This window comes from Lutra lutra, chromosome 1 (assembly GCF_902655055.1).
Source record: "Lutra lutra chromosome 1, mLutLut1.2, whole genome shotgun sequence".
Taxonomy (NCBI): Eukaryota; Metazoa; Chordata; class Mammalia; order Carnivora; family Mustelidae; genus Lutra; species Lutra lutra.
Window position 1 is genome coordinate 95,121,568 of NC_062278.1, and position 21,697 is coordinate 95,143,264.

The 21,697-nt window shown below is 43.5% G+C and overlaps 1 protein-coding gene across 2 annotated transcripts; it reads left to right on the forward strand.

Moving 5' to 3' along the window:
* Positions 1-128: 128 nt before the first annotated feature.
* On the forward strand, positions 129-21,124 carry LRRIQ4 (leucine rich repeats and IQ motif containing 4). 2 transcript variants are annotated; one of them, XM_047695903.1, is made up of 6 exons: positions 129-187; positions 7,193-8,253; positions 13,202-13,375; positions 14,594-14,732; positions 15,854-16,050; positions 20,863-21,124. In XM_047695903.1, exons 2-6 carry the CDS (start codon positions 7,231-7,233, stop codon positions 21,013-21,015), a joined length of 1,686 nt encoding a protein of 561 aa, XP_047551859.1. In that variant the 5' UTR covers positions 129-187; positions 7,193-7,230; the 3' UTR covers positions 21,016-21,124. The 2 variants fall into 2 exon arrangements, with proteins under 2 accessions (XP_047551859.1, XP_047551790.1); XM_047695834.1 differs by lacking the exon at positions 15,854-16,050.
* The last annotated feature ends 573 nt before the right edge of the window (positions 21,125-21,697 follow it).

The window sequence follows — 21,697 nt, forward strand, 5'->3', positions numbered from 1 at the left end:
CTGGCTCCTCTGCAGAGGGACGTTCTTGAGGTTTCAGGGGCACAGCTGATGGGCTAGGAGCCGGGCTACAAAGACGATTATGACACAGTCTCCTCCCCAAAGTGTGTACATACCTGCAGTGGCCACGTGCAGTAGCAGAGAGTAGCAACAGCACGGATAAGGCACGGAGCTAAGGGAGCTTAAAGGGGTATGTAGATAGTCTTGGTGGGGGGGGGGGGGGGGGGGGGGGGGGGCGAGGGGCGAGGGGCGGGGATATCAGGGAGGGCTTTCTGTAGGAGGTAACTTCCTGAGTGGTCCCAGTGAATCCACCCCAGGGCGGAACAACTTGGTAGGTGCTGGAGACGCGCTGGTACTTGGGGCTGCCCAGATGAGTACAGGGTGGGAGACAGGCAGGCAGGGTCGACCCACGAGAAGCCCTTGTGCATCCTCTGAGCGCCAAGCTGTTATGGGACAAGGACGTTGGGAGCTCTCAGATAGGGAGCAGCAGGTGGAGGGTGGATTTGACAGGACCTGGGGGAGGTGAGGTCTGAAGCAGTTGCAGTATCCCCGCTGAGAGAAGATCCAGCTGAGGCTGGACTTGGAGAAGGGAGGAGAAGGGAACAAAACCCAGCCACAGTTACAGGCAACATGCTCAGGTACTTGGATGTGGGAGAGAGAAAAAGAGGAAGGAGGGAAGGAAAGGTCTTCTGTTTGTGGTTACCATAGAACCCAGAGGAAGCAGCTGAAGGGCCCCTGGAGAGAGCTCTGGAGCCAACCAGAGACTCCTTGCCTGGGAGAAAGAAGGATGCCCCTCAAGGTGAAACCAAGACGTATCTGAACACAGTGAAAACAAAAATGTCCAGGACCTCTGTCCCTGAATATACCCCATTAGGCAATTCCAGAACACCAGTCCACTGCTAAGAAACTCTGCTAGGCAAGGCGGGGTCTCTTCACACCCAGTGTAGCCCAGATTTTAAGCATCACTTGAATTACTTCAGGTTAAACATGAATAGAAAATATTTTCATTTACCCCATGTTCTACCAACAAAGCCAAGAGGTAGCTTGAAATACTAAAGCATGAGTGTGTGTACAATTCAGCATCTACCCTCCCAACCCCTTTCAGAGTATTTGGAGTTAAGTGGAGGAAAGTAAAGAAAGGTTCAGGATTTATTAATTACTGCTCTAAGGGAAGGGAGAGATACTCTTCTAAGGGAACAAGAAGTGCCAATCACCCTTTTGTTCTAGAGAGTAACTAGAAAACACGGTCAGAACAGAATAAACAGAAAAGAGCTGCTTTTAGCTAGACAAATAGCACTTAAAGCACTGTTCTCCTTATCCACCTTAGCAAAAGACAAAACCAAAAAGTAACAGTATTTGTGCTGAACTACAGCTCATCAAACTGCATATCAAGTAGGATGGTCAGAACAACAACAACAACAACAAAAAACTGACCATATGTACAACTCCTTTCCATCAGCACATTTTTTCATTAATCCAATGATTTCCAGGTGGAGAAGGGATATAATTTTTTAAAACCCTCCCCTTGAGAATCACTGACTGGTGGGGAGGGGATAGGAAGTGGGGAAACCTGTTGCTGAGCTGGCTTCAAGGAGACTTAAGTGGATTCACTGGGTGCTTAGGTGTCAAGAACCCAGAGTGGAAGTTGAACTTGAACCTCAGCTTTCTGGAAGTCAGAACCAAAGAGAATATATGAGGGTTTGTAGTCCCCACTCTTCTATAAAAGGCAGCATTTATATTTCTCTGGCACCTTATAGTAAGAAGGTTTAGTAGGTGTATCTTTATATAAGTAACTTAATAGACAGGTCTTTGATTATAGTTTTATAAAAAAAAATCCAGAAGTATTTTTCAAATGTTTCTTTTATTGTAACTATTTAAAAAGCCAACAGCATGACTTTTCATAATTACAGTCCTCCTGTCTTGAGGAAACACAGATAATTGGGTCTAGGTAAGTTGTTTCCTGCTAACATGGAGACAACTCCAAGGTTCTGGGAGAATTAATATTTAACACATTCATTAGTTATTTTTCCCCAGGTACCAGAAGGCTCAAATGAGCTGCTAGAATGTGTCAGAGCAAATTCCTGGTTGAATTTTCTGACAAGTATCTGACGTGCTGGCTTCCGGTGTTGCTCACGCATGTGTGTTGTTTAGGTACTAAATATGCAGGTGGAAAAAATAGTGTTATAAAAAAAATTATTTGGCCCATGGATAAAAGAGTGAGTGGTCTGAAAAGTTTACATTTTTATTATCTGACGAGACAAAAAGGTATCTGATTAGTAATAGAATAGCACCTCAAACCTCCTTCATTGTGCAAGACAATAATTTGAAAAACCACATTCTAAAAAGAAAAAAAAAAGGTTTTGCCTAGGAATTACTAGATCTATAGCTTGGTGGTACCTGTAGGGGAATGAAGGGTAGAAACATTTTTGAAAATGGGTAAAATGCCCGTCTGAGCCTATTTAAAGAAAACAAGTCCCGAGAAGCTATTTCAGATCAATAATTTGGTGACAGCAGGGATGGGGGGACACCATGCAACATGGCTAACAATTCTGGCAAACGAATGTTTCTCTAAGGCCTCTTTTACCTGCGGGTGGACCCGTGCTTGGAAGACTCCTCACTCTACAAGACTTTCAGAGCTCATTATCAGATTATATACTTTTTTCCTTCTATTTCTCTTAACATACCAAACATCTCCGTATCCTAGTACTAATGTGGAAGTTTCTACTTACCAAACACCTGACACCAACTGGGGGTTTTCCAAACAAGCCAGTCTCCAGTTCTATGCAGACGCCAAGTAGGTGTCCTAAGGTTTGATTCTGACACTACACACCGAGTTAGTGCCCACCGAACAGCTTGAGAGCTCAGTCCTGTAAGACTGCTTCCCGCCTCAGATACCAGCCACAGTCCCAGGTTGTCACCAGTACCAGTGGACTACAGATTGGGGGTACCCACAGCTCTCTCCTGAATTTCAACAATTCGCTTTAAAGGTTCACAGAACTCAAACACTTTACTTACTGTTACCGCTGTGTTCTAAAAACTACGGTTCACGAACAGCCAAATAGAAGAGATGCTCATGGGGAAGAGAGGGTATGAGGAAAGGGCACAGAGCTTCTACACCTTCTCTGGATACATTACCTTTCAGGCACCTTGATGTGCTCACCAACTCAAAAGCTCTCCCAACCCCGTTGTTTAGGGTTATAGAGGTTCCATTCTGGAAGCACGGTTGATTAAATCAATGGTCATTGGTGATTAACTCAACCTCCAGCCCCTCTCCCAGTCCCCTCTTCTTGAGGTCCAGGACTGGGGCTGAAAGTTCCACCCCCCCCCCCATCACGTGGATGGTTCCTCTGGCAACCAGGCCCCCTTGTGAGGCAATCTGGGGGCCTAAGGAGAGTGACCGCATTAGTATGGACTCAGGTGGGTTGAATGGGGCTTATTATGAATAACAAGAGACACTTCTCTCCAAACCCTCAGAAAACACTAAAGGTTTTAGAAACTTTTGTATCAGGAACTTGGGAACAAAGACCAAATATGTATTTATTATTATATCACAACATCACACCTAGAATCTTGCCTTTATTATTGTCTGAGTCGTTTAGATTCTCCCTTGCCCAGGCCAAAAATCTAAAGTTGCTTGCTTATGAAAGTTTTCCACTCAAGTCTGAAGTTTATATGGGTCTTCATCTCGTATTTCTTGAGAGGAGACTTAAACATTTTTCCTGGGGTTTGGGTTTCCCAGAAATTTTTATCAAAGCAAAGGGTGTTACCCTTACCATTACATGATTCTCCAGTCCTAGGTATATTGAGGCTCTTGGCTTGTCTGTGTTAGAGGGAGAAGATCTCTTAGGTGAAGCTTTAAGTAAAATCTTGAAATTATTTTAACTAGAAATGGTTATTTATGCTATCAGAGAGAGCCACGTTAACCTCAGGACCCTAGTCTTATCTATCCAGTTGGCATGTAAATAGACTTGGAAACGAAAGTATCAACACTTGATATAAATTTGAGAAGGTTGATCATTTTCCTAAATGGTTTTTCTCAGGCATTAAAATTACCCCTAAAGGGACCAATTATTAAACTATCCAAACCCTGACTCCTTGAAAAGACACAACAGTTATTACACCTAGATATTCCACAGTAATACTGGGTTGTAACAAGTTCATTTGGCCACGTTGCGGTAGCGATCCTTATGAAAAAAATAACCAGTAAGGAATCAATCTTATCTGTTCTTATTTACTGTGGCTGAATTACTGGCCAACCTGTTGCAAATCTGACTTTGCAACCTCCTTTTATTAAGTCTGTTAATGGATATACAATTATGTAGCTTTCAGAGTCCATCAAATTGGTTCCAGACGCGTGTGGCATATAGGATTCTGGTGAGATAATGTATGTACACACACATTCAGACACTCTAGGCAGGTCTCATCATGGAACAAGACAAATGTTAGGAGAAATAAGTTCTTTCATGTGTCTGAAGCCCAGATGCACTTGGGTTAACCCTAGTCACACAGCTAGTCCGCAAGAATCTTCCTGAGATGACTCTGCTGAAAGGCGTCCAAAGAAAATCAAGCCTGAATGCTCACACCCAAGCCTGATTTTAATAAAAACCAGGCTTCTGGGGCACCTGGGTGGCTCAGCGGGTTAAAGCCTCTGCCTTCGGCTCAGGTCATGATCCAAGGATCCTAGGATCGAGCCCTGCATCCGGCTCTCTGCTCAGCGGGGAGCCTGCTTCCTCCTCTCTCTCTGCCTGCCTCTCTGCCTACTTGTGATCTCTGTCTGTCAAATAAATAAAATCTTAAAAAAAAATAAATAAAAACCAGGCTTCTGGTAAACAAATGATGTTAATATCCTGAGCAAGGTTAGGACAAATTCTACACTCCGGTCCCCACTTCCTACTATGTTCTGAGAAAAGGCCTTTTGGTTAGTTTCTCTATCTGTAAAACAGAGATCGTAATGGTGTCTGCTTCTTAAGGTTCTAGTGAGGATTCCATACATTAATTTAAGTAAAGCTTAGCACATACAGTGTCCCGAGTATTTTCCTTTCTCCTGTGGCTTTAGTCGGTACGTCGTCTAAGAGTCTTCAGCATTGCCAGTTTATATGAAAGACACTGGAAGTTTTATCCTACAGGACTGAATAGTATCAAATCAATCTAATGATCAAATGAGAAATGTTGGAGACAGCTGATTCTATACACAATTTAATCAATGATAAGTCTTGTCTGTAAGGACCTATTTAGAAACTGTCCCTGCTCCCCTTCCCCCAGGGGATTTACTTGGAGACAAGTCCCGGGAACCAGCTTCAGGTAACAAAGCCCAGATACAAAGGTGGGTTAGGCCAGGTGGAGACATCCGATCAGTGGGGGGATGCATACTGTCTCCCTGGTTACCAAGGAGGATGAGCCCCGCCCTTTAGGCGCCAATCCCAATCAAGGTGGAATAGGCTGGTTCAAATGTCTACTAGGGTCAATTGTAACTGAATGGGTCACCTAGCCTCACTATGGAGTTTCCTGTGTGTGTTACAATCTCATTGGCCACCTGTGCGTAGCCAGGCCCAACTGCATGGCCTTTGCCCTTAAAAGGTAGACTGTGAAACAGAGAAGGGTCGCCCTCTCTTGTAAGAGGTGCGACCCCGAATGTTCGGTTAGATTCTTGATGCTTGGCTTGAGATAAAGCTTTGCTTGACCTTCGCTTTGTATCAGTCTCTCTCCTTTAATCACGGACCCATTATTGGGGCATAACATTGTCCTTTCTTTAAATAACAGAGAGCAACACTGTCCCAGAACTCTGTTGGAGGCTAGGCATATAGTAATGAGAATCTAAACCACATATTTTATGTTGCAAGGCGCAGTAATTGTAAGTGTGGGTCTCGAAGCACATCCCCTCCATCTAGGGCCTAGGCCCCTGTGTGGGAGGAGAGGCCCAGTACTCAGCTGGAAAGCCCCCAGCCTAGAAGGCAAGTCAAAGATGCTACAATCAACCAGGCCATCATCACCTCCTCGTCTTCTCTGCCTTCCTTCTTAGGCTTTGGGGCGTGTGTGCGTAGGTTAATGACCAAGTACTTAGTCTTCTGTAATATAATATTAACACCTTAGATTTATAAGACTTATAAATCCAGTAGTGCAAGTCTGCCAATTTTGTTGTTATTCAAGTTTGTCTTCTGAAATTCTACGTTCTTTGCATTTTCATATAAATTTTAGAATCAGCCTGTTAACTTCCACCAAAAAAGAAAAAAAAAAGCCTATTAAGATTTTTAAAAATTAAATATTTTATTTATTTATTTGACAGAGAGAGATTACAAGTAGGCAGAGAGAGGAAGAGAAGCAGGCTCCCTGCTGAGCAGAGAGCCTGAAGCAGGGCTCGATCCCAGGACCCTAAGATCATGACCTGAGCAGAAGGCAGAGGCTTTAACCCTCTGGGCCACCCAGGTACCCTGCCTATTGAGATTTTGATTGAGATTGTACTGAAACAAAAGGTCAGCTTGGGGAATACATTAACATTTTAACACTGAGTGTTTTAATCCATGCACATGATATACTTCTCATTTAATTTCTTTCTAGATTGCTGCTGTAGTTCATTTCAATTTGAGGCAATTTCAGATATCTTGCTCAGGGATTTAAGCCCCTACACCCCAGCCAGGCTTAGGGATCTAAGACCATAAGGTATCTCCGCTTCTCCTTATCTCAAGAAGTTCCTTTGCCTGTGAATATGGAAGACTGGCTTCTCTGTCTGCCGGTCCCCAAAGTTGAAAATGCCACCAGGCATCAAAGTGCCCACTGGTCTCTCCTTCCTTAGGAAGGGGTAGTCCATCTCTAGAATTTAATTCTTTTGGCCTTCTTTGCATCCACAATTCTCTGGTGGCTTCAAGGGGGAAAAATGCAACATTTTAAAATATTATTTTTTCCTAGTGTTCTCTCAGTGTTTATGGAAGGAGCAAACTTTTTGCAATCTTCTCCATTCGACCTGAAAATAGAGTCAAAATAGGGATTTTTAAAAATGAGACTATCTTTTTTCTTTTCATGTAAGTCAACCTGTTAGAAGGAATCTCTACTTGAATTCATCTCTCAACATGAAACACAGAAACCTACATTTCATGCCACGTTAGAATGTCAAGCACAAGATTCCATTAACTAAACTTAATCTGTCTTAAGGATATGGAATCCCCTGGCAAGTAAACGGATCTTTTTATTCTTTTCCCAGTATTTCGGATTTTGAATACTTGAACTTCCCTCAACACAATGTCAAATGACATCATAAAATCAGTAGGTGGCGCATCTAGAATTCATCCGAAAGATGATCCACAACAGGCCTCTGGTAGAACATTTTTCATTGATGCTTCGAATCGGAGCCTGACTACCATCCCATCAGAGATCTTGCAGTTAGAAGAATTAGAAGAAGCGCATCTGGAAAACAACCAGATTGAAGCAATCCCCCCGGGCATCCAGCGTTTAAGGGATGTCCGGATCCTCTATCTGAACAGGAACAAGCTGAGCGAGCTGTGCCCAGAGCTGGGCAAGCTGGGCAGCTTGGAGGGCCTGGACCTGAGCCACAACCCGCTCCTGTCCTCGTCCCTTCCGGTCCTCAGCGGCCTGCGCCGCCTGCGCGAGCTGCGCCTCTACCACACCGGCCTGACCGAGATCCCCATCGTCATCTGCAAACTCCTGCACCACCTCGAGCTGCTCGGGCTGAGCGGCAACCACCTCCGCTCTCTGCCCAAGGAACTAGTGAACCAGACCAAACTGAGGGAGATCTACCTGAAGCAAAACCAGCTGGAGGTTTTTCCCGCCGAGCTCTGTGCTCTCACCAACCTGGAGATCATTGACCTGGACGAGAACAAACTCGCCGTCATCCCCGAAGAGATTGGGAACCTGAAAAGGTTGCAGAAGTTCTACCTAGCTTATAACAGCCTGCCCGTTCTCCCCGAGACGCTGGGCCACTGCAGCCAGCTCTCGGTGCTGGATTTGTCCTACAACCGCCTCCACTCGATCCCGCACACCCTGGCCGAGCTGGTGGGGATGACGGAGATCGGGCTGAGCGGCAACCACCTGGAGAAGGTGCCGCGCCTCGTCTGCAAGTGGATCTCGATGCACCTGCTCTACCTGTGCAACACCGGCCTGCGGGGGCTGCGGCGCTCCTTCCGGCGCCTGGTCAGCCTGCGCTTCCTGGATCTCAGCCAGAACCATCTGGAACGCTGTCCGGCGGAGATCGCGGCGCTCAAGAACCTGGAAGTCCTGGCGCTGGATGATAATAAAATATGGCAGGTACTGAGGCCCTTCCTGGCTGTCACTGCGCTTCCGCAAGGGCTTATCCCGCACCTGGGCTGGTGCTCATGTCCTCATTTTGACGTGGGTGCTGTTATCCTTAGTGACACGCGGGGAGAACGAGGCATAGGGAGCGGTAACTATTTGCCGAGGCCACACCCCTGCACGAGACAGAGCCGAGTTTCAACCCAGAGCGGCTGGGTCCCGGGGGCTGTGTTCTGAACCAAGACCACCTCCTAACGGGGGTTCCTCACAGGGCAGGGTTTTTTCTGGCACGTACAACCTCGGGTCTTGATGCTCCCCTCATGGTGAACTGCAGAACAGTCCCTCAAAGAAAAGCTCTCCCACGTGTGCAGGGTGGCGCGTTCACAAATGTCCGGCAGAGCCCTGTTGACAGTAAGGAAGTACAGGAGTCCATCTAAATTTGTCGCTAGAGCGGTGAGCACACAGATTGTGCTATAGTCGTAAATTTAAAAACTATACAATAATTTAACCCATGTGCCAGGGCAGATCTCAAAATTGTGATGTTTCTTTTTTTTTTTTTAAAGATTTTATTTATTTATTTGACAGAGAGAGATCACAAGTAGATGGAGAGGCAGGCAGAGAGAGAGAGAGGGAAGCAGGATCTCCGCCGAGCAGAGAACCCGATGCGGGACTCGATTCCAGGATCCCGAGATCATGACCCGAGCGGAAGGCAGCGGCTTAACCCACTGAGCCACACAGGCGCCCCAATTGTGATGTTTCTTAAAGAGGAAAACAAATTGCAGAACATGACGCTATTTATAAATTCTTAATCACACAAACTCCATACATACACACACCACACATACGTTGTGGATATCTATATATGCAATAAAAGGATAAAACATATGAGCTAGAAAAAAACGCGCTGAATTCCTAATAGTGGCTGCCTCTGGGAAGAGGAAGGAAGTCAAGGAAATGAGGAGGGGATCACAGGGGAGCCTGGTTTTAATTGCAGCATTTCATTTTGTTTACTTAAAAATTCTTTTTATTTGAGTCTAGTTGACGCACATTTCATTTTATTAACAAATGGTTTGGATGGTGCATGCACAGGTGTTTGTTTTGTTATTTTTAATATTTGAAAATTAAAAAGAACAGTGAGTTCTGCTACAACTGTAGAGGGAGAAAGCAAGAGATTTGGAAATCCACGACTGTATCAAGTAATAGGTCTGCTTTTCCTGGCCATGGGCACAGATCTCCTGTGCTCACCATACTTTATCCTAGTCCTAGGCCTTAAGGGTTTGTTGGGGGTGTTTTTGTTTAATCTCTTACTCACTTTTTAATTTAGAATTTTGTGGGGAGTGCTGTTGTTGTTTTTCCTAGTTGCTGCAGTTTTAAAACAGCCCTTCAGGAAGTAACAATTCTGATGCTAATTTAGGATTTAGGAAGAGAATCTAGGGCTTAATCTCTATTTAGGTAGCAACCCACTTTGGAGGATTTTAGTTTTTCAGAGGCCATCTGCCCACCCCCCCAGCTATTCCAACACTGAGGTAAGAAATTCCTTTTACAGTGGAAAAAGTCTGTCCAGTTCTACGTGGGAGTGAAAGGCTCAACGTATGAAGTACCCTTGGGAAGTATAACCCACTGACTTAATTCCCACTGAGTACTGAATGATACCTAATCCTTTCCTGGGAAACATTTTCAGAGATCAGAATAGAAGAGGGAATCACACACTGACAGCACCTTAACAAACATAAACCTCAACCGACACCATGTTTTACCTCAAGTCAAGTTGGCTGAAATGTGGATGTGTTCAATATTGTCATATTGAAGGTGAAAATCTCTGTGTCCCATTGCTTGTTATTCTTCAGTTCTTATGATGGTATTTCTGTGGTTTTTGGTCTTCTCTCATTTCCTATTATGCTAATCCCTCCAGTACTTACCCTCCCAGTGCATTTCTCTGTAAAATGACACATGATTTTTAAGCCAACTGCTTACCTCTCCTCCCCCAAAGACTTTCCTGATGGGTTGCTTGCTCTTGGAGCCTGGCCAGTAGCTTTTTCTTGTCTAGGTGGATGCAAAAGTAGCTGACTTTCAATGTGTATCTAGATGGATTTTATTTGTATGGTCCATCTTCTGTGAAGGGACAACTCAACATCAAAATGACAAAAGCTTGGTTAGAGCATCCCTAATGATTGTCCTCATTTGACACTCCATAGGTTTTCTGTACATCCAGATTTATTCCCACTACACTTTAATGTGACTGTGACGGGATTAATTATTGGATCTTGAATATGTTAAAAAAAATCTTTAAACATTCAATGTGCTTTGAAAAAGAAAAACTAAACCTATGAGCTAACTGAACAGCAGTAAGAGGGACATTACTAGGCTATAATGAAGGGACTAGATTGAAAACCCTTTTCCTATTATTTTGAACTGCATTGATGCGGATGCTTTGTATTAAAGGGATCTAAGTGCCTGATGAAGAATCTTGAAACAGCCAAGAAGGAAAGCTTAAACAGCAGTTTCTCTGGAGATTGACTTCCTCTGATTGAAAAATAAATAAAACTATGAACATTTTATAGCATTTTTAGGGAAATGAGCACTCACCCTACACAATAAAGAGAAAAATATAAAAGATTGCAGGTGTGTGAGACTTACTATATTATCCTCCTAGAGGCTATGGAGGCCAAGAAAAACAAAGCTGTACCTGCCTTGAGTCTAGCCTTGACATAAGTGCAGCCATCTTGATGTTCCAGATTATCGCAAAATATCTCTTGGGTTCTGACCTACTCAGGTTAGTACTTTAAACAGTCCCTCTCTCCTTTAATGATTGATTTAAACCCCTGGACTCAGCTGCCTCTGTCTTTCATTACTCCCCTACACATTCCCCAACTGACCAGTGTTGACCCGAGTAGGTAGGGACAACTCTACGCCCCTATTCAGCAGGAAGAAGTTACAGAAGATGAAACCTTCCACCTTCAACAACCTTAAAGATTTAAGGGTCAAAATTGTTCAGGGGGAAATGTGGAGGCCGAGAAAATTAGGGCCATCCCACCTCAAGTTTAGCTGATGTGGGAAACAGAGGCAGAAGAAAATCATTAAAATTCCTCACCTACTGACAAGCCCTTGAAACAGACAGAGTGGCTCTCCCCTGGGGACTTAACTGTCCTCACCTTGAGGTTTTGCTAAGGACAATCCCAGCCTGACCAACCCCCTACCCCAACAGGTCCAACCAGGATCCTGTAAGTCTACTTTAACAATTCCTTTATCTCTAAACCTCCAAGATAGTGTTGAGAGTCATTCCCAAGTATATGGCCCACTGATATACATCTAAAGGGTCTCATGAGAAGATTTTTATTATTGGTAATAAATAACCTTTCTCCCAACAATAGCTAGCCCCTCAAGGTCCTGGAGAGCTTGCTCCCAAAAATCCTTGGAGACTTACATCATCCATAATCCCCTTTGTCCTCACCCACCACCGAGTCCACCTCTACTCTGCCTTTAAAAATTCTGACTGTAATCTGGTTCAGGGTCCAAGTCCCTACTCCGCTGTGTCGGGTATACTTGGGCCCAAGCTTAAGCTTGTCAAATAAACCCTCATGTGATTGCATTGGTACTTGGCTCCTTGGTGGTCTCTCGGACACGAAAACTCGGACATAACAAGGCTTTCTTTTGACCTACTTCCCAATTATTTTTCTGTCTCCCCATCTATGGAGAGAGCAGGCTGACTTGAACTGTAACCATTCTCATGAAGAAGAGAGGAATGGGGGGTGGGGGGGGGAGAAACCAGGGCTCAGGACAGTCAAATGTGGGGAATGATTTCCCATTAGGAGTAAAGCCAGATGAAGGTGGTTCAAAGTGAGTGAAGAAAGCTGTTGATATATATAGCTGGGCTTTTTTTTCCTACAAGAAAGTAGGTGTCTCTATAATGTAATCAATAGGGAGACTGTCACATTTTAAGAATGAGATTTTTCCATGTGGTTCCAGGGGGCCAGAAAGAGACCAATAAGTGAACATAATAGTGACACAAATTTTGGCTTGACAGGAGAAGGAAATCTGATGATTAGAGGTCTCCATCCAAGTAATGAGTTTTTCATTCCAGGAGGTGGTGTTTGAATGTATGCTGGATGGCTAGCTGTGAAATATATTCAACCATCCTATTAAAGGATTGGAATAGATGACCTTTGGAAGGCCTTCCAAGCCTGACAGTCTGGGAGTCTGGAAAATGGCTACCCAATACCTACAAAGGGCACATAAGCCTTGGTGTTCATGGAGGGCAGAATATGACGATAAAAACTCGACAGTCTTTGTTTGCTTCCAACTGAGATTTCTTTTTTTTTTTAATATTTTATTTATTTATTTGAGAGGGAGAGAATAAGAGAGAGAGAGAGAGAAGGAGCAGGGGAGGGGCAGAGGGAGAGGGAGAAGCAGACTCCCCACTGAGCAGGGAGCCTGACATGGGACTCCATCCCAGGACTCTGGGATCATGAGCTAAAAGCAGACACTTAACCAACTGAGCCCCCAGGTACCCCCCCACTGAGATCTCAGCTGAAGTTTCTAAATTGCTGACTTAAAAGCCTTTCAGGATGAGAGGTCATGTTCCTCAACTAATCAGATCTAATAACTGAACTTATTCAGATTATAGTTGCAATGTTACACTAAAAACTTCAGTACTTTTTCAGGAGTGTCAAGCTACATTACAGTTCAAAAATTTGCAATAAAGTAGGTTAAAAATTGCTTCAATTTCAAGCAGTGCCTAAAAGTGAGGAGCAGAGAGGCTCAGGGAAAGAGTGGGACTCCAGACATTAGATCTACAATATATATTCTCTATATGCAGACACGTGTGCCAACTTTTCATCAGCAGGAATTGCTAAATTGTTCTGCTTTATGTTTATCAATGGGCCTCAAAACTAAAAACCCCATTTATTTTCTTACTGTTTAAAATAATCTTGACGTGAAACTTACCTTTTTGGAATACTTCTAGTTACCGCCAGACTTTGGCTCACTTTCAAAACTGAAGATGCTTGGATTAACAGGAAATCAGTTCCTTTCATTTCCAGAAGAAATCCTTTCTTTAGAGTCTTTAGAGAAATTATGCATCGGGCAAGACCAAGGAGCCAAGTTCACCTCTTTGCCAGAACACATTAGTAAACTACAGGTAAGCCTCCTCCCCAGACGAGTAGGCAAAGCAGTTCGTGCCCACTGATTCCTTAAGTTGGCTGAGACTGAGAAAATATGGTGGTGTCCCCCCGTAGGCTGCCTGTGGAACCATCCCGACTAGATTTCCAACCGTGAACAAGTAGTCACTCTAACACTGTTTTCCTGAGCTGCTGGGTCCATCCTCAAAGAACATAGCCAAGAAGTTATGCCATGCCATACTCCTCTCCACTGTGCTATTTGGCATGTTTTATTTGCAGAAATTGAGCAATTCCACTTTCCATTTGATTACTACATTGTTGTAAGAGGCCCCTGAAAATTGCACTATTATAAGTTAAAGTGTCATACAGGTGATATGGGTAGGTGCCTGCATTTTGGATGGGTCAAGGTGACTTCCCTCCCTCCATGGTGGCAGGCCAATCAGGGTATATTAACATTGTCCCGGGTTCCTGTGGAGATGGGTCCACAGCCCTGTGCTAAATCCTGACAAAGCAACAAGGTAACTTCATTCAAGGTAGCCTTACCCTGTGTCTTAATGTATGCATAAAGAATTGAGAACTTTTTTCCATGTTTGTGGTACTGCACTCTTACTAAGGATAAAGTAGATGCGGGCCACAACATGACCTCCCATCCTGGACCTGAATGACAGTGTGTGTAGCCCGGGTACTTCTCACCTGTGACACGGAGGTCCTGTTCCTGATTCTCCATTACTTTGTCCTGTGTTCAGAATTCTCATCATCTGGCTCCTTGACAGGCCTCATAACACTCCTTGAAATCTTCGGATGAGATGCAAACATTACATTTTTGCTCAGAGGATTTGAAAATAGCTAACTCATTACCTGCACAATTGGCTACTTCAAACCTGGGCAATGTTAGATTGATACCTGACACAATTTCAGTTCGTTATCAACTGCTGCCGATAATTAGCTGTTGAAAGGAAGCAAATGATATATATAGTTAAATTATCACAACTATCTCTCCATAAAGTTCATGTGAAACAAACACTAGATTCCCTGCAAAACTGGGAATCATGTCTAATGGTTTTACTCAAAAATAATTTTATGTTTTGGTGATGGTTCTTTAAATAAGTATGTTTTTCCCTTGATCCCAATGCAGAGTATCCCCCATTGAAAGAGTATGGGAACTCTCCAGTGATTGTGGTTATTTTCATTCTTTTATCAGTGTAAGGATCATCATGGTCTACTCTCATGTTTTTCAGAGTCTTAAAGAGCTGTATATAGAGAACAATCATCTGGAGTACCTGCCTACATCCTTGGGATCAATGCCCAACCTGGAAATTCTCGACTGCCGTCACAACCGCCTTAAACAACTTCCGGATTCCATTTGCCAGGCACAAGGTGAGGAGTCTTGGTAGATCCCCAGCCTGGTGGACTGTGAGGCCAGCATGTCCCATGATGACGCATTTCCCATTTCCTCCATTCACTAAAGACCAATCTCAATTTAGAGAGCTAAGCCTGACCCCATTACCTCCTCCCAAGTCTCCCTAGTCAGACAGGGAAGGCCAGGTTCCTGATTAGTACAGCTAAGAACCTCACAAAGGCAGTTAGGTTGTTTATTGGGAACTGAATAGAGAAGTAAATAGCAATGGCTAAGAAAATTAGCATTCGTCCATATAGTCATCATACCAACGACCATACTTTATTGCCTACCTACTACATGCCAGAATTTGGAGTTTGCCTTAGGTCACTAAGTCACTTGAATAAAAGGAAAAGTGTTGACCCAGAGTGGTGAAATCAGTGAGGAAGGACTTTTGGAGCTGTATGACTGGCATGAAGAATCAGTTATGACCCATATTTAAACACCCAAACATTTCATGCTAGGCTAAATCATTCTTTATTTGTACGTGTGTCAATTTATCCATCCATTTAACAGCCTTTTGCTGAGCTTTTCGTGGGACCAAATTAAAAAAATGTTTTTTGCCATAGATTAAAGTCAGGGATGAGCATGCAGTACTCCTTAGTAATGCACCTGACCCTGCATTTTCATCCTGTCCTTGGTCCCTGGAGGACTGAAACATGGTCACATTTTTTTCGTGTGTACTATTTCTGTCTCTCATACTTATATACACTGGCTCTAACAACTTTGAATTGTTATAAGGAAGAGAACTTGGTTTGCCTCATTAAATGTGTCTTTTGTTACATGACACAGCAGGAGACACACATTTCAAAGTAACTGGACTAGGGGCACCTGGGTGGCTCAGCGGGTTAAGCCTCTGCCTTCAGCTCAGGTCATGATCTCAGGGTCCTGGGATCGAGCCCCGCATCAGGCTCTCTGCTCAGCGGTGAGCCTGCTTCTCCCTCTCTCTGCCTGCCTCTCTGCCTACTTGTGATCTCTCTCTCTCTCTGTCAAATAAATGAATAAAATCTTTAAAAAAAAAAAAGTAACTGGACTAAAGAATGCACGGGTTGACTTTGCCTCTTCTTAAGACAAATCTGTCATTAAAAACAAATTGTTTCAGCTTTGAAAGAACTACTGCTTGAGGACAACTTGATCACCTGTCTTCCAGAGAATTTGGATAATCTAGTGAATCTAAAGGTTTTGACACTGGTGGACAACCCCCTAGAGGACCCCCCAAAAGAAGTGTATACTGAAGGCATCCAGGCTATATGGGCACACTTTAAGAAAAAAAGAAACATGAAGATAATGGCAACAAAGGTAAAAAAATTCTGGATAGCACATTCACAGCTGCTTTGGAGAAGGGCCAGTGGTAAAGATATTACAGACCGTGCCGGGGCTGCTCTTTACTCATCTATACCTTGTCCTCGTCAAGAGTAAACCCTCTTATTTCCTTTATATCCTCAGAATTAAGCAAGAGGATCTTTGAACATCTTCTTGGCATTTTTGCATTTTCGTTCTTCATCTCTTTGCCAGTTAAGAAGACAGCAAAGAGGTGAAAGAAACCCAAACTTCCAATCCCAAAGCAGTCTAAAATTCTTGGACTGTTCACTGGACTGAAAAGCTTGTATTCACAAAGTTGCTAAGATAAGGCTGAAAAATTAGAAATGAAAGTATTTGTGGAGCAGGGCTGTGGGGACCAGAGTTCTGCTCTGGATCAAAGGGCAAAGAGCCTTTAAAGTGGGGGATGAGGGAATGAGAGTGACGGGGTCAAAGGACGTTGTCATCTCCTCCTTGCCCCCCTAGCCCATGGAGATAATAGGCTACCCCCGGCTAGGCCAGGCCGTGTCCACGTCCGTCAGGATTCAGTATACATTATGCATTTGATCCAAGCCCCCATTGTCTCACACCTTGACGACCACCCTAGTCCTCCAACTAGTATCCCCACTTTCACACCTGCTTCCCTTACAGTATACCTTCCGCTCAGTTGTCAGACCAGTGCTGTTAAAACACAGGTGAGATCTTATCACTACTCTACTGAAGTCCATGATTCTCTTTTTCACCTGAAGCAAGAGTCAGTCTTTATTTTGTAAGACCCTCTTCTGGCAATGGCCCTCAACCATATCAAACCTAACACCCTTTCTTTTATGCTAAATAGTATGTGATACCTTCTTTACTCTTCTGAAATTTAACTCAGATAATATAACCTACCAAAACCCTTAATTTTGACAAATGAAAATAATGCCTGAGCTGCAACATAAAGAAGAAAGGAAAATAATTTATATTAAAATATTCATTTTAATATGTATATACTCAAGAATGGCTACACTGGAAGAATGAATATAATACTTTTTGGATACTTCCCAAAAGTGTTTTGAAAAACCACGTACCCTCTTGCACATTTTGAAATTGATGTTTAAATTCTTTTGCCACTAAGTTTAAATTATTGCAAAGGATTTACTTTTCAGCGAGTTTTAAATATTGACATCTTAAAATAGAGCTCTTAGACCAGTATTTTAAACATACCCAGTGGAATCTAAATACCATTATGATTTGATATGTCAGTCACATCAATTTACAAAATTCACGAGCAAGCTCCTATAGCCAGAATTTTTTTTTAGGATCGCGCGTGCGCGCGCACACACACACACACACAGACACACACCCAAGTGCACGCATGTACATGTGCACTGAGTGGGGGTGGGGCAGAGGAAGAGGGAGAAAGAATCTCTTCAGCAGACTCCATGCTGGGTTCCGAGCCCAGAACCAGTGGCTGGGCTCAGTCCCACAACCCATGAGATGGTGACCTGAGCCAAAACCCCCAGTCAGGCTTGAGCCACCCAGTTGTCCCATAGGCAGAAATTTTATATCCTTTCTTTTTCTTCTTGAACATGTATTTCTATTTCACTTTCCCTTAAGAATTGAGCTTAATGTTTTATATCTATAACTTTAAGTCATTTACAGATCCCCTTTCATACTTTTAGGCAGCACAAATATTTATACTAATTAAGTTTTAAAATTAAAAATTTTTTATTTGACCATAGGGTTTTTAATGTCCTGATTAAGTCATATTACAATTATTAGTGGTATAAAATTGACCAAAACACTATAAAATCCATTACAAATTTTGGTATTTAATTATTTGACCTGAAGGATTTGGGGAAAATACATACACAAATGTGAGACTTCTCCGATATAGTTTATATATCCCTGTATAATTGTTAGTTATTGCTGGAATGAGACAGGGTTGACATCGGTTCTATTCCTATTTTTCATTTTACAGATGAAACGCCGAGAAACCTTATTTACATAGATTAGTTACAAGAATGGAAGAAGTTTTTGTGTGTGTGTGTGCCTATATTATTTCGTTTTAAATGGTAATGCTTCACACATCTCTGACCTTCTTCCAGATTTATATCCCCAAAAATCAGATAGTGGACTCCTGGCTGGCAAATCAACTGGTCTTTCAATTTTCTTGAAGGCAAAGAGCTGGGAACCATTTGCCTTACAAAAGAATTGCTTACTTAGTCCCTAGGGCCAACATCAATACTGCTAGTCTTTTATTATTGAAATATAATTGACATACAATGTTATATTAGTTTCAGGTGCATAACATACTAACTTGAGAATTCTGTGCATTGCACAACGCTTACCCCAAGTGTAGTCCCCATCTGTCACCATACGACATTATTACAATATTATTGACTATGTTCCCGTACGCTGTACTTTTCATCTCCATAACTTCCTTTATAACTGTACTTTATAATTGTACTTCTTCACCCCATCAGCTCTTCCACTCATCTAACCATCCCTCCCCACCACAACCAACAGTTCTTTGTAAAAGTCTGTTTTATGTTATCATTGTTTGTTTGTATGTTTTGTTTTTCCGATACTACTATTTTATATTGTCTGGTTTTTGTGGTGTCCCAGAGGTCTTTGGAGTCCAGGGCCACACACCCCAGTCAGATTCGGGTGGCTGAGAGGTGTGCCAGAGGGGCAGCCAGGAAGCAGGGTGGGAATGGAGAACCGGCAGCCTGGTTCCTAGGCAGATACATTGTGGGCAGGGGTGGAAGTTGAAGCTGTGGAAATGGATTGCCTCCGTACTATCCAAGCGTTCACACCCTGGGAAAGTCTTTGTGCCCTGGGGCATGTGTCAGACCATTGAAGATGGCTAAACCTCAACACATCAAAAAGCCTGGAAAATGCCTAGAATGCCTCTCTCTAGAGGGCGATACTGTTCCCCTGGAAAATCACCCCCTGAACTCCTGTGTGGCTGCTCTCACTCTCCCATATCCTCCATCCCATTTTCACGTCACAGATTCTTGGTGTTTTCCCAAAGTCCAAGCCTGCTCCTCCCTCTGCCCAGAGATGTGTTTCCCGGATATGGACAAGACCCCGGCCCTCACTTAGTTCAATCCTTGCTCAAATATCCTCATATCTGCCCTTGATCCATCTTATATAGAACAGCATTCCCCACCCACCTCATTCATTCATTTAGCAAATACTTACCGAGCTTCTGCTAGGTGCCAGGCACTGGAAATACATCAGTGAACAAAACAAATTTTTCTGTCCTCATATTGCTTAAAGTCTAGTATCGTGGAAATAAAAACATGAAATATAAAACAGAAAATTATACAATCTATTAGAAAGTGATATGTGGCATTGGAAAAAGCTCAAGCTAAGGGGAACTGAGGTTGCCAGAAGTCATGTGTGTGTGTTGAGTGGGCTGGCGGGGGTTGGGGGGGAGGGTTCGATTTAAATGAGATGGTCAGAGCAGGCCTCATTGGAAAAATGACTGTCTTAGTCAGCTCTGGCTATCATAACAATATACCATACACTGGATGGCTCAAACAACAGACATTTTCTCACAGTACTAGGGGTGAGAAGTCTAGGATTAGGGGGCCAGTGTGGTCGGTCACTGGTGAGAGCCCTCCTTCCTCCTTACACGTGGCTGTCTTCTTGCTGTGCCCACATGAGACAGAGAGAAGACTAAGTTGTATGTTGTCTCTCATAAGAGCATTAATCCCGTTATGAAGACCCCATAATGACCACGTCCAAGCCTAATTACCTCCGAAGGGCCCACCTCCAAAGACAATGACATTGGGGGTTAGGACTTTCAATATGAGCTGGGGATGGGGAGAGACAGTTCAGTCCACAGCCATCACAATTGAGGAAATACTTGGAGAACTGGAGGTTAAACCATCTGAGTATTGGAAAGAGCTTTCCAGGCAGAAGCAGCCGCAAAAGCAAGAGCTGGGAGGTGGGGTTGTGTGGGGTGTGGCTGTGGGCCAGCCTGACAGCCAGAGATGAGTGAGCAAGGGGAAGGAGAGAGGTCCTTTCAGTTAAGAGGAAGGGAGTAGGGGCGTCTGGGTGGCTCAGTGGGTTAAAGCCTCTGCCTTCGGCTCAGGTCATGATCCTAGAGTTCTGGGATCGAGCCCCACATTGGGCTCTCTGCTCGGCGGGGAGCCTGCTTCCTCCTCTGTCTCTGCCTGCCTCTCTGCCTACTTGTGATCTCTGCAAATAAATAAAAATCTTAAAAAAAGAAAAAAAAGAGGAAGGGAGCAGATCCGAGAGGCCCTTGTAAGTCCATTGTAAGGACTTGAGCTTTTATTCTGGGAGAAGTGGGGAGGCCCGGGGAGGTTCAGAGCCTACTGCTAGGGGAGGGATGTTTCTGAGTAGGTGGGAGGGCACAGGACCTTGGAAGGAATGGGGCTGGCTGTAAGCAGGAACCTGGCAGTCCAGTGAGGAGAGGGAGGGCGGATGCAGGCCCTCCTGACTCCCCGTACTGTGCACTGTTGTCTCTGTGGCATTTACTGGCATCCATGAAATCATACATTCCTGTGTTTATTGTCTCTTCTCGCTGCAATGTGAGGTCTGGGACATTGGCATTTAACTGCTGTTCCCTGAATGTCTACAGCAGTGCCTGGGACATAAAAGCACTGATTTGTTGTTGTTGTTGTTGTTGTTGTTTTTACATTTGCCAGAATGGCCGATTGAAAGAGAAAATAAGGTGTGGAGTTCTAATGACATTCCATTCTTCACATCTTTAAAACTACGTACCAGAATGAAGAGATAACCATCCCTGTCTCCAGTGATACCAGCTGATGCTTTCTGGGTTTATCTTGTTTTCAGATTCAGGCATGGTGGCGTGGAATAATGGTCCGGAAAGGATTGGGGAGGTTTGAAGAACTGCAAAAAGTGCTGAAGAAAGGAAAGAATTCTCCAAAAGATAAGAAAGGAAAAAAGGATGTAAAAGGAAAAACTGCAAAGAAAAACAGGAAATAATTCTGTAATGAATTGAGGTAATGAACTCTGTTGGATTAAGAAAGCAACATGTGTAGGAATTAGATGGCCTACCACACTAAAATTATTCATAGAAACATGACTATGTGTAAAAATAAAGGTTCTCACTTTATTGAAATATTTATGGATGAAATGATACGATGCCTGGGAACTGCCCCAGAATAATATCAGGGAGAGGTAAGTGTGGGGGATCCCAGTGAAACAGGATTGGCATTAACTTGTTAATTGTACATGCATGTGATAGGTAAATGGAGGTTCATTGTACGATCCTGTCTACTTTAAAAAAAACTTTTTAAGTTTATTTATTTAAGTAATCTTTACTTCCAACATGGGGCTCAAACTCATGACCCTGAGATCGAGTCAGATATGCTTTGGACTGAGCCAGCCAGGCAGCCCTAAAACTTTTAATTTTGAAATAGAGACTTACAGGAAGTTCCAAAGAAATGGGCAGGGAGGTCCATGCACCCTTCACCCTCCCTCAGTGTTGACATCCTGCATAACTCTAATAGGATACCAAAACCAGAAAACTGATATTGGTGCCATAAACTGAGCTTATTCAGATTCTATGGGTTGTAGGAAACTTGTGTGTGTGCATGTGTATATGTGTGTAGTTCAGTGTCGTTATGTCACATTTAAGCTTTACGTAGCCATCACCACAAATCTC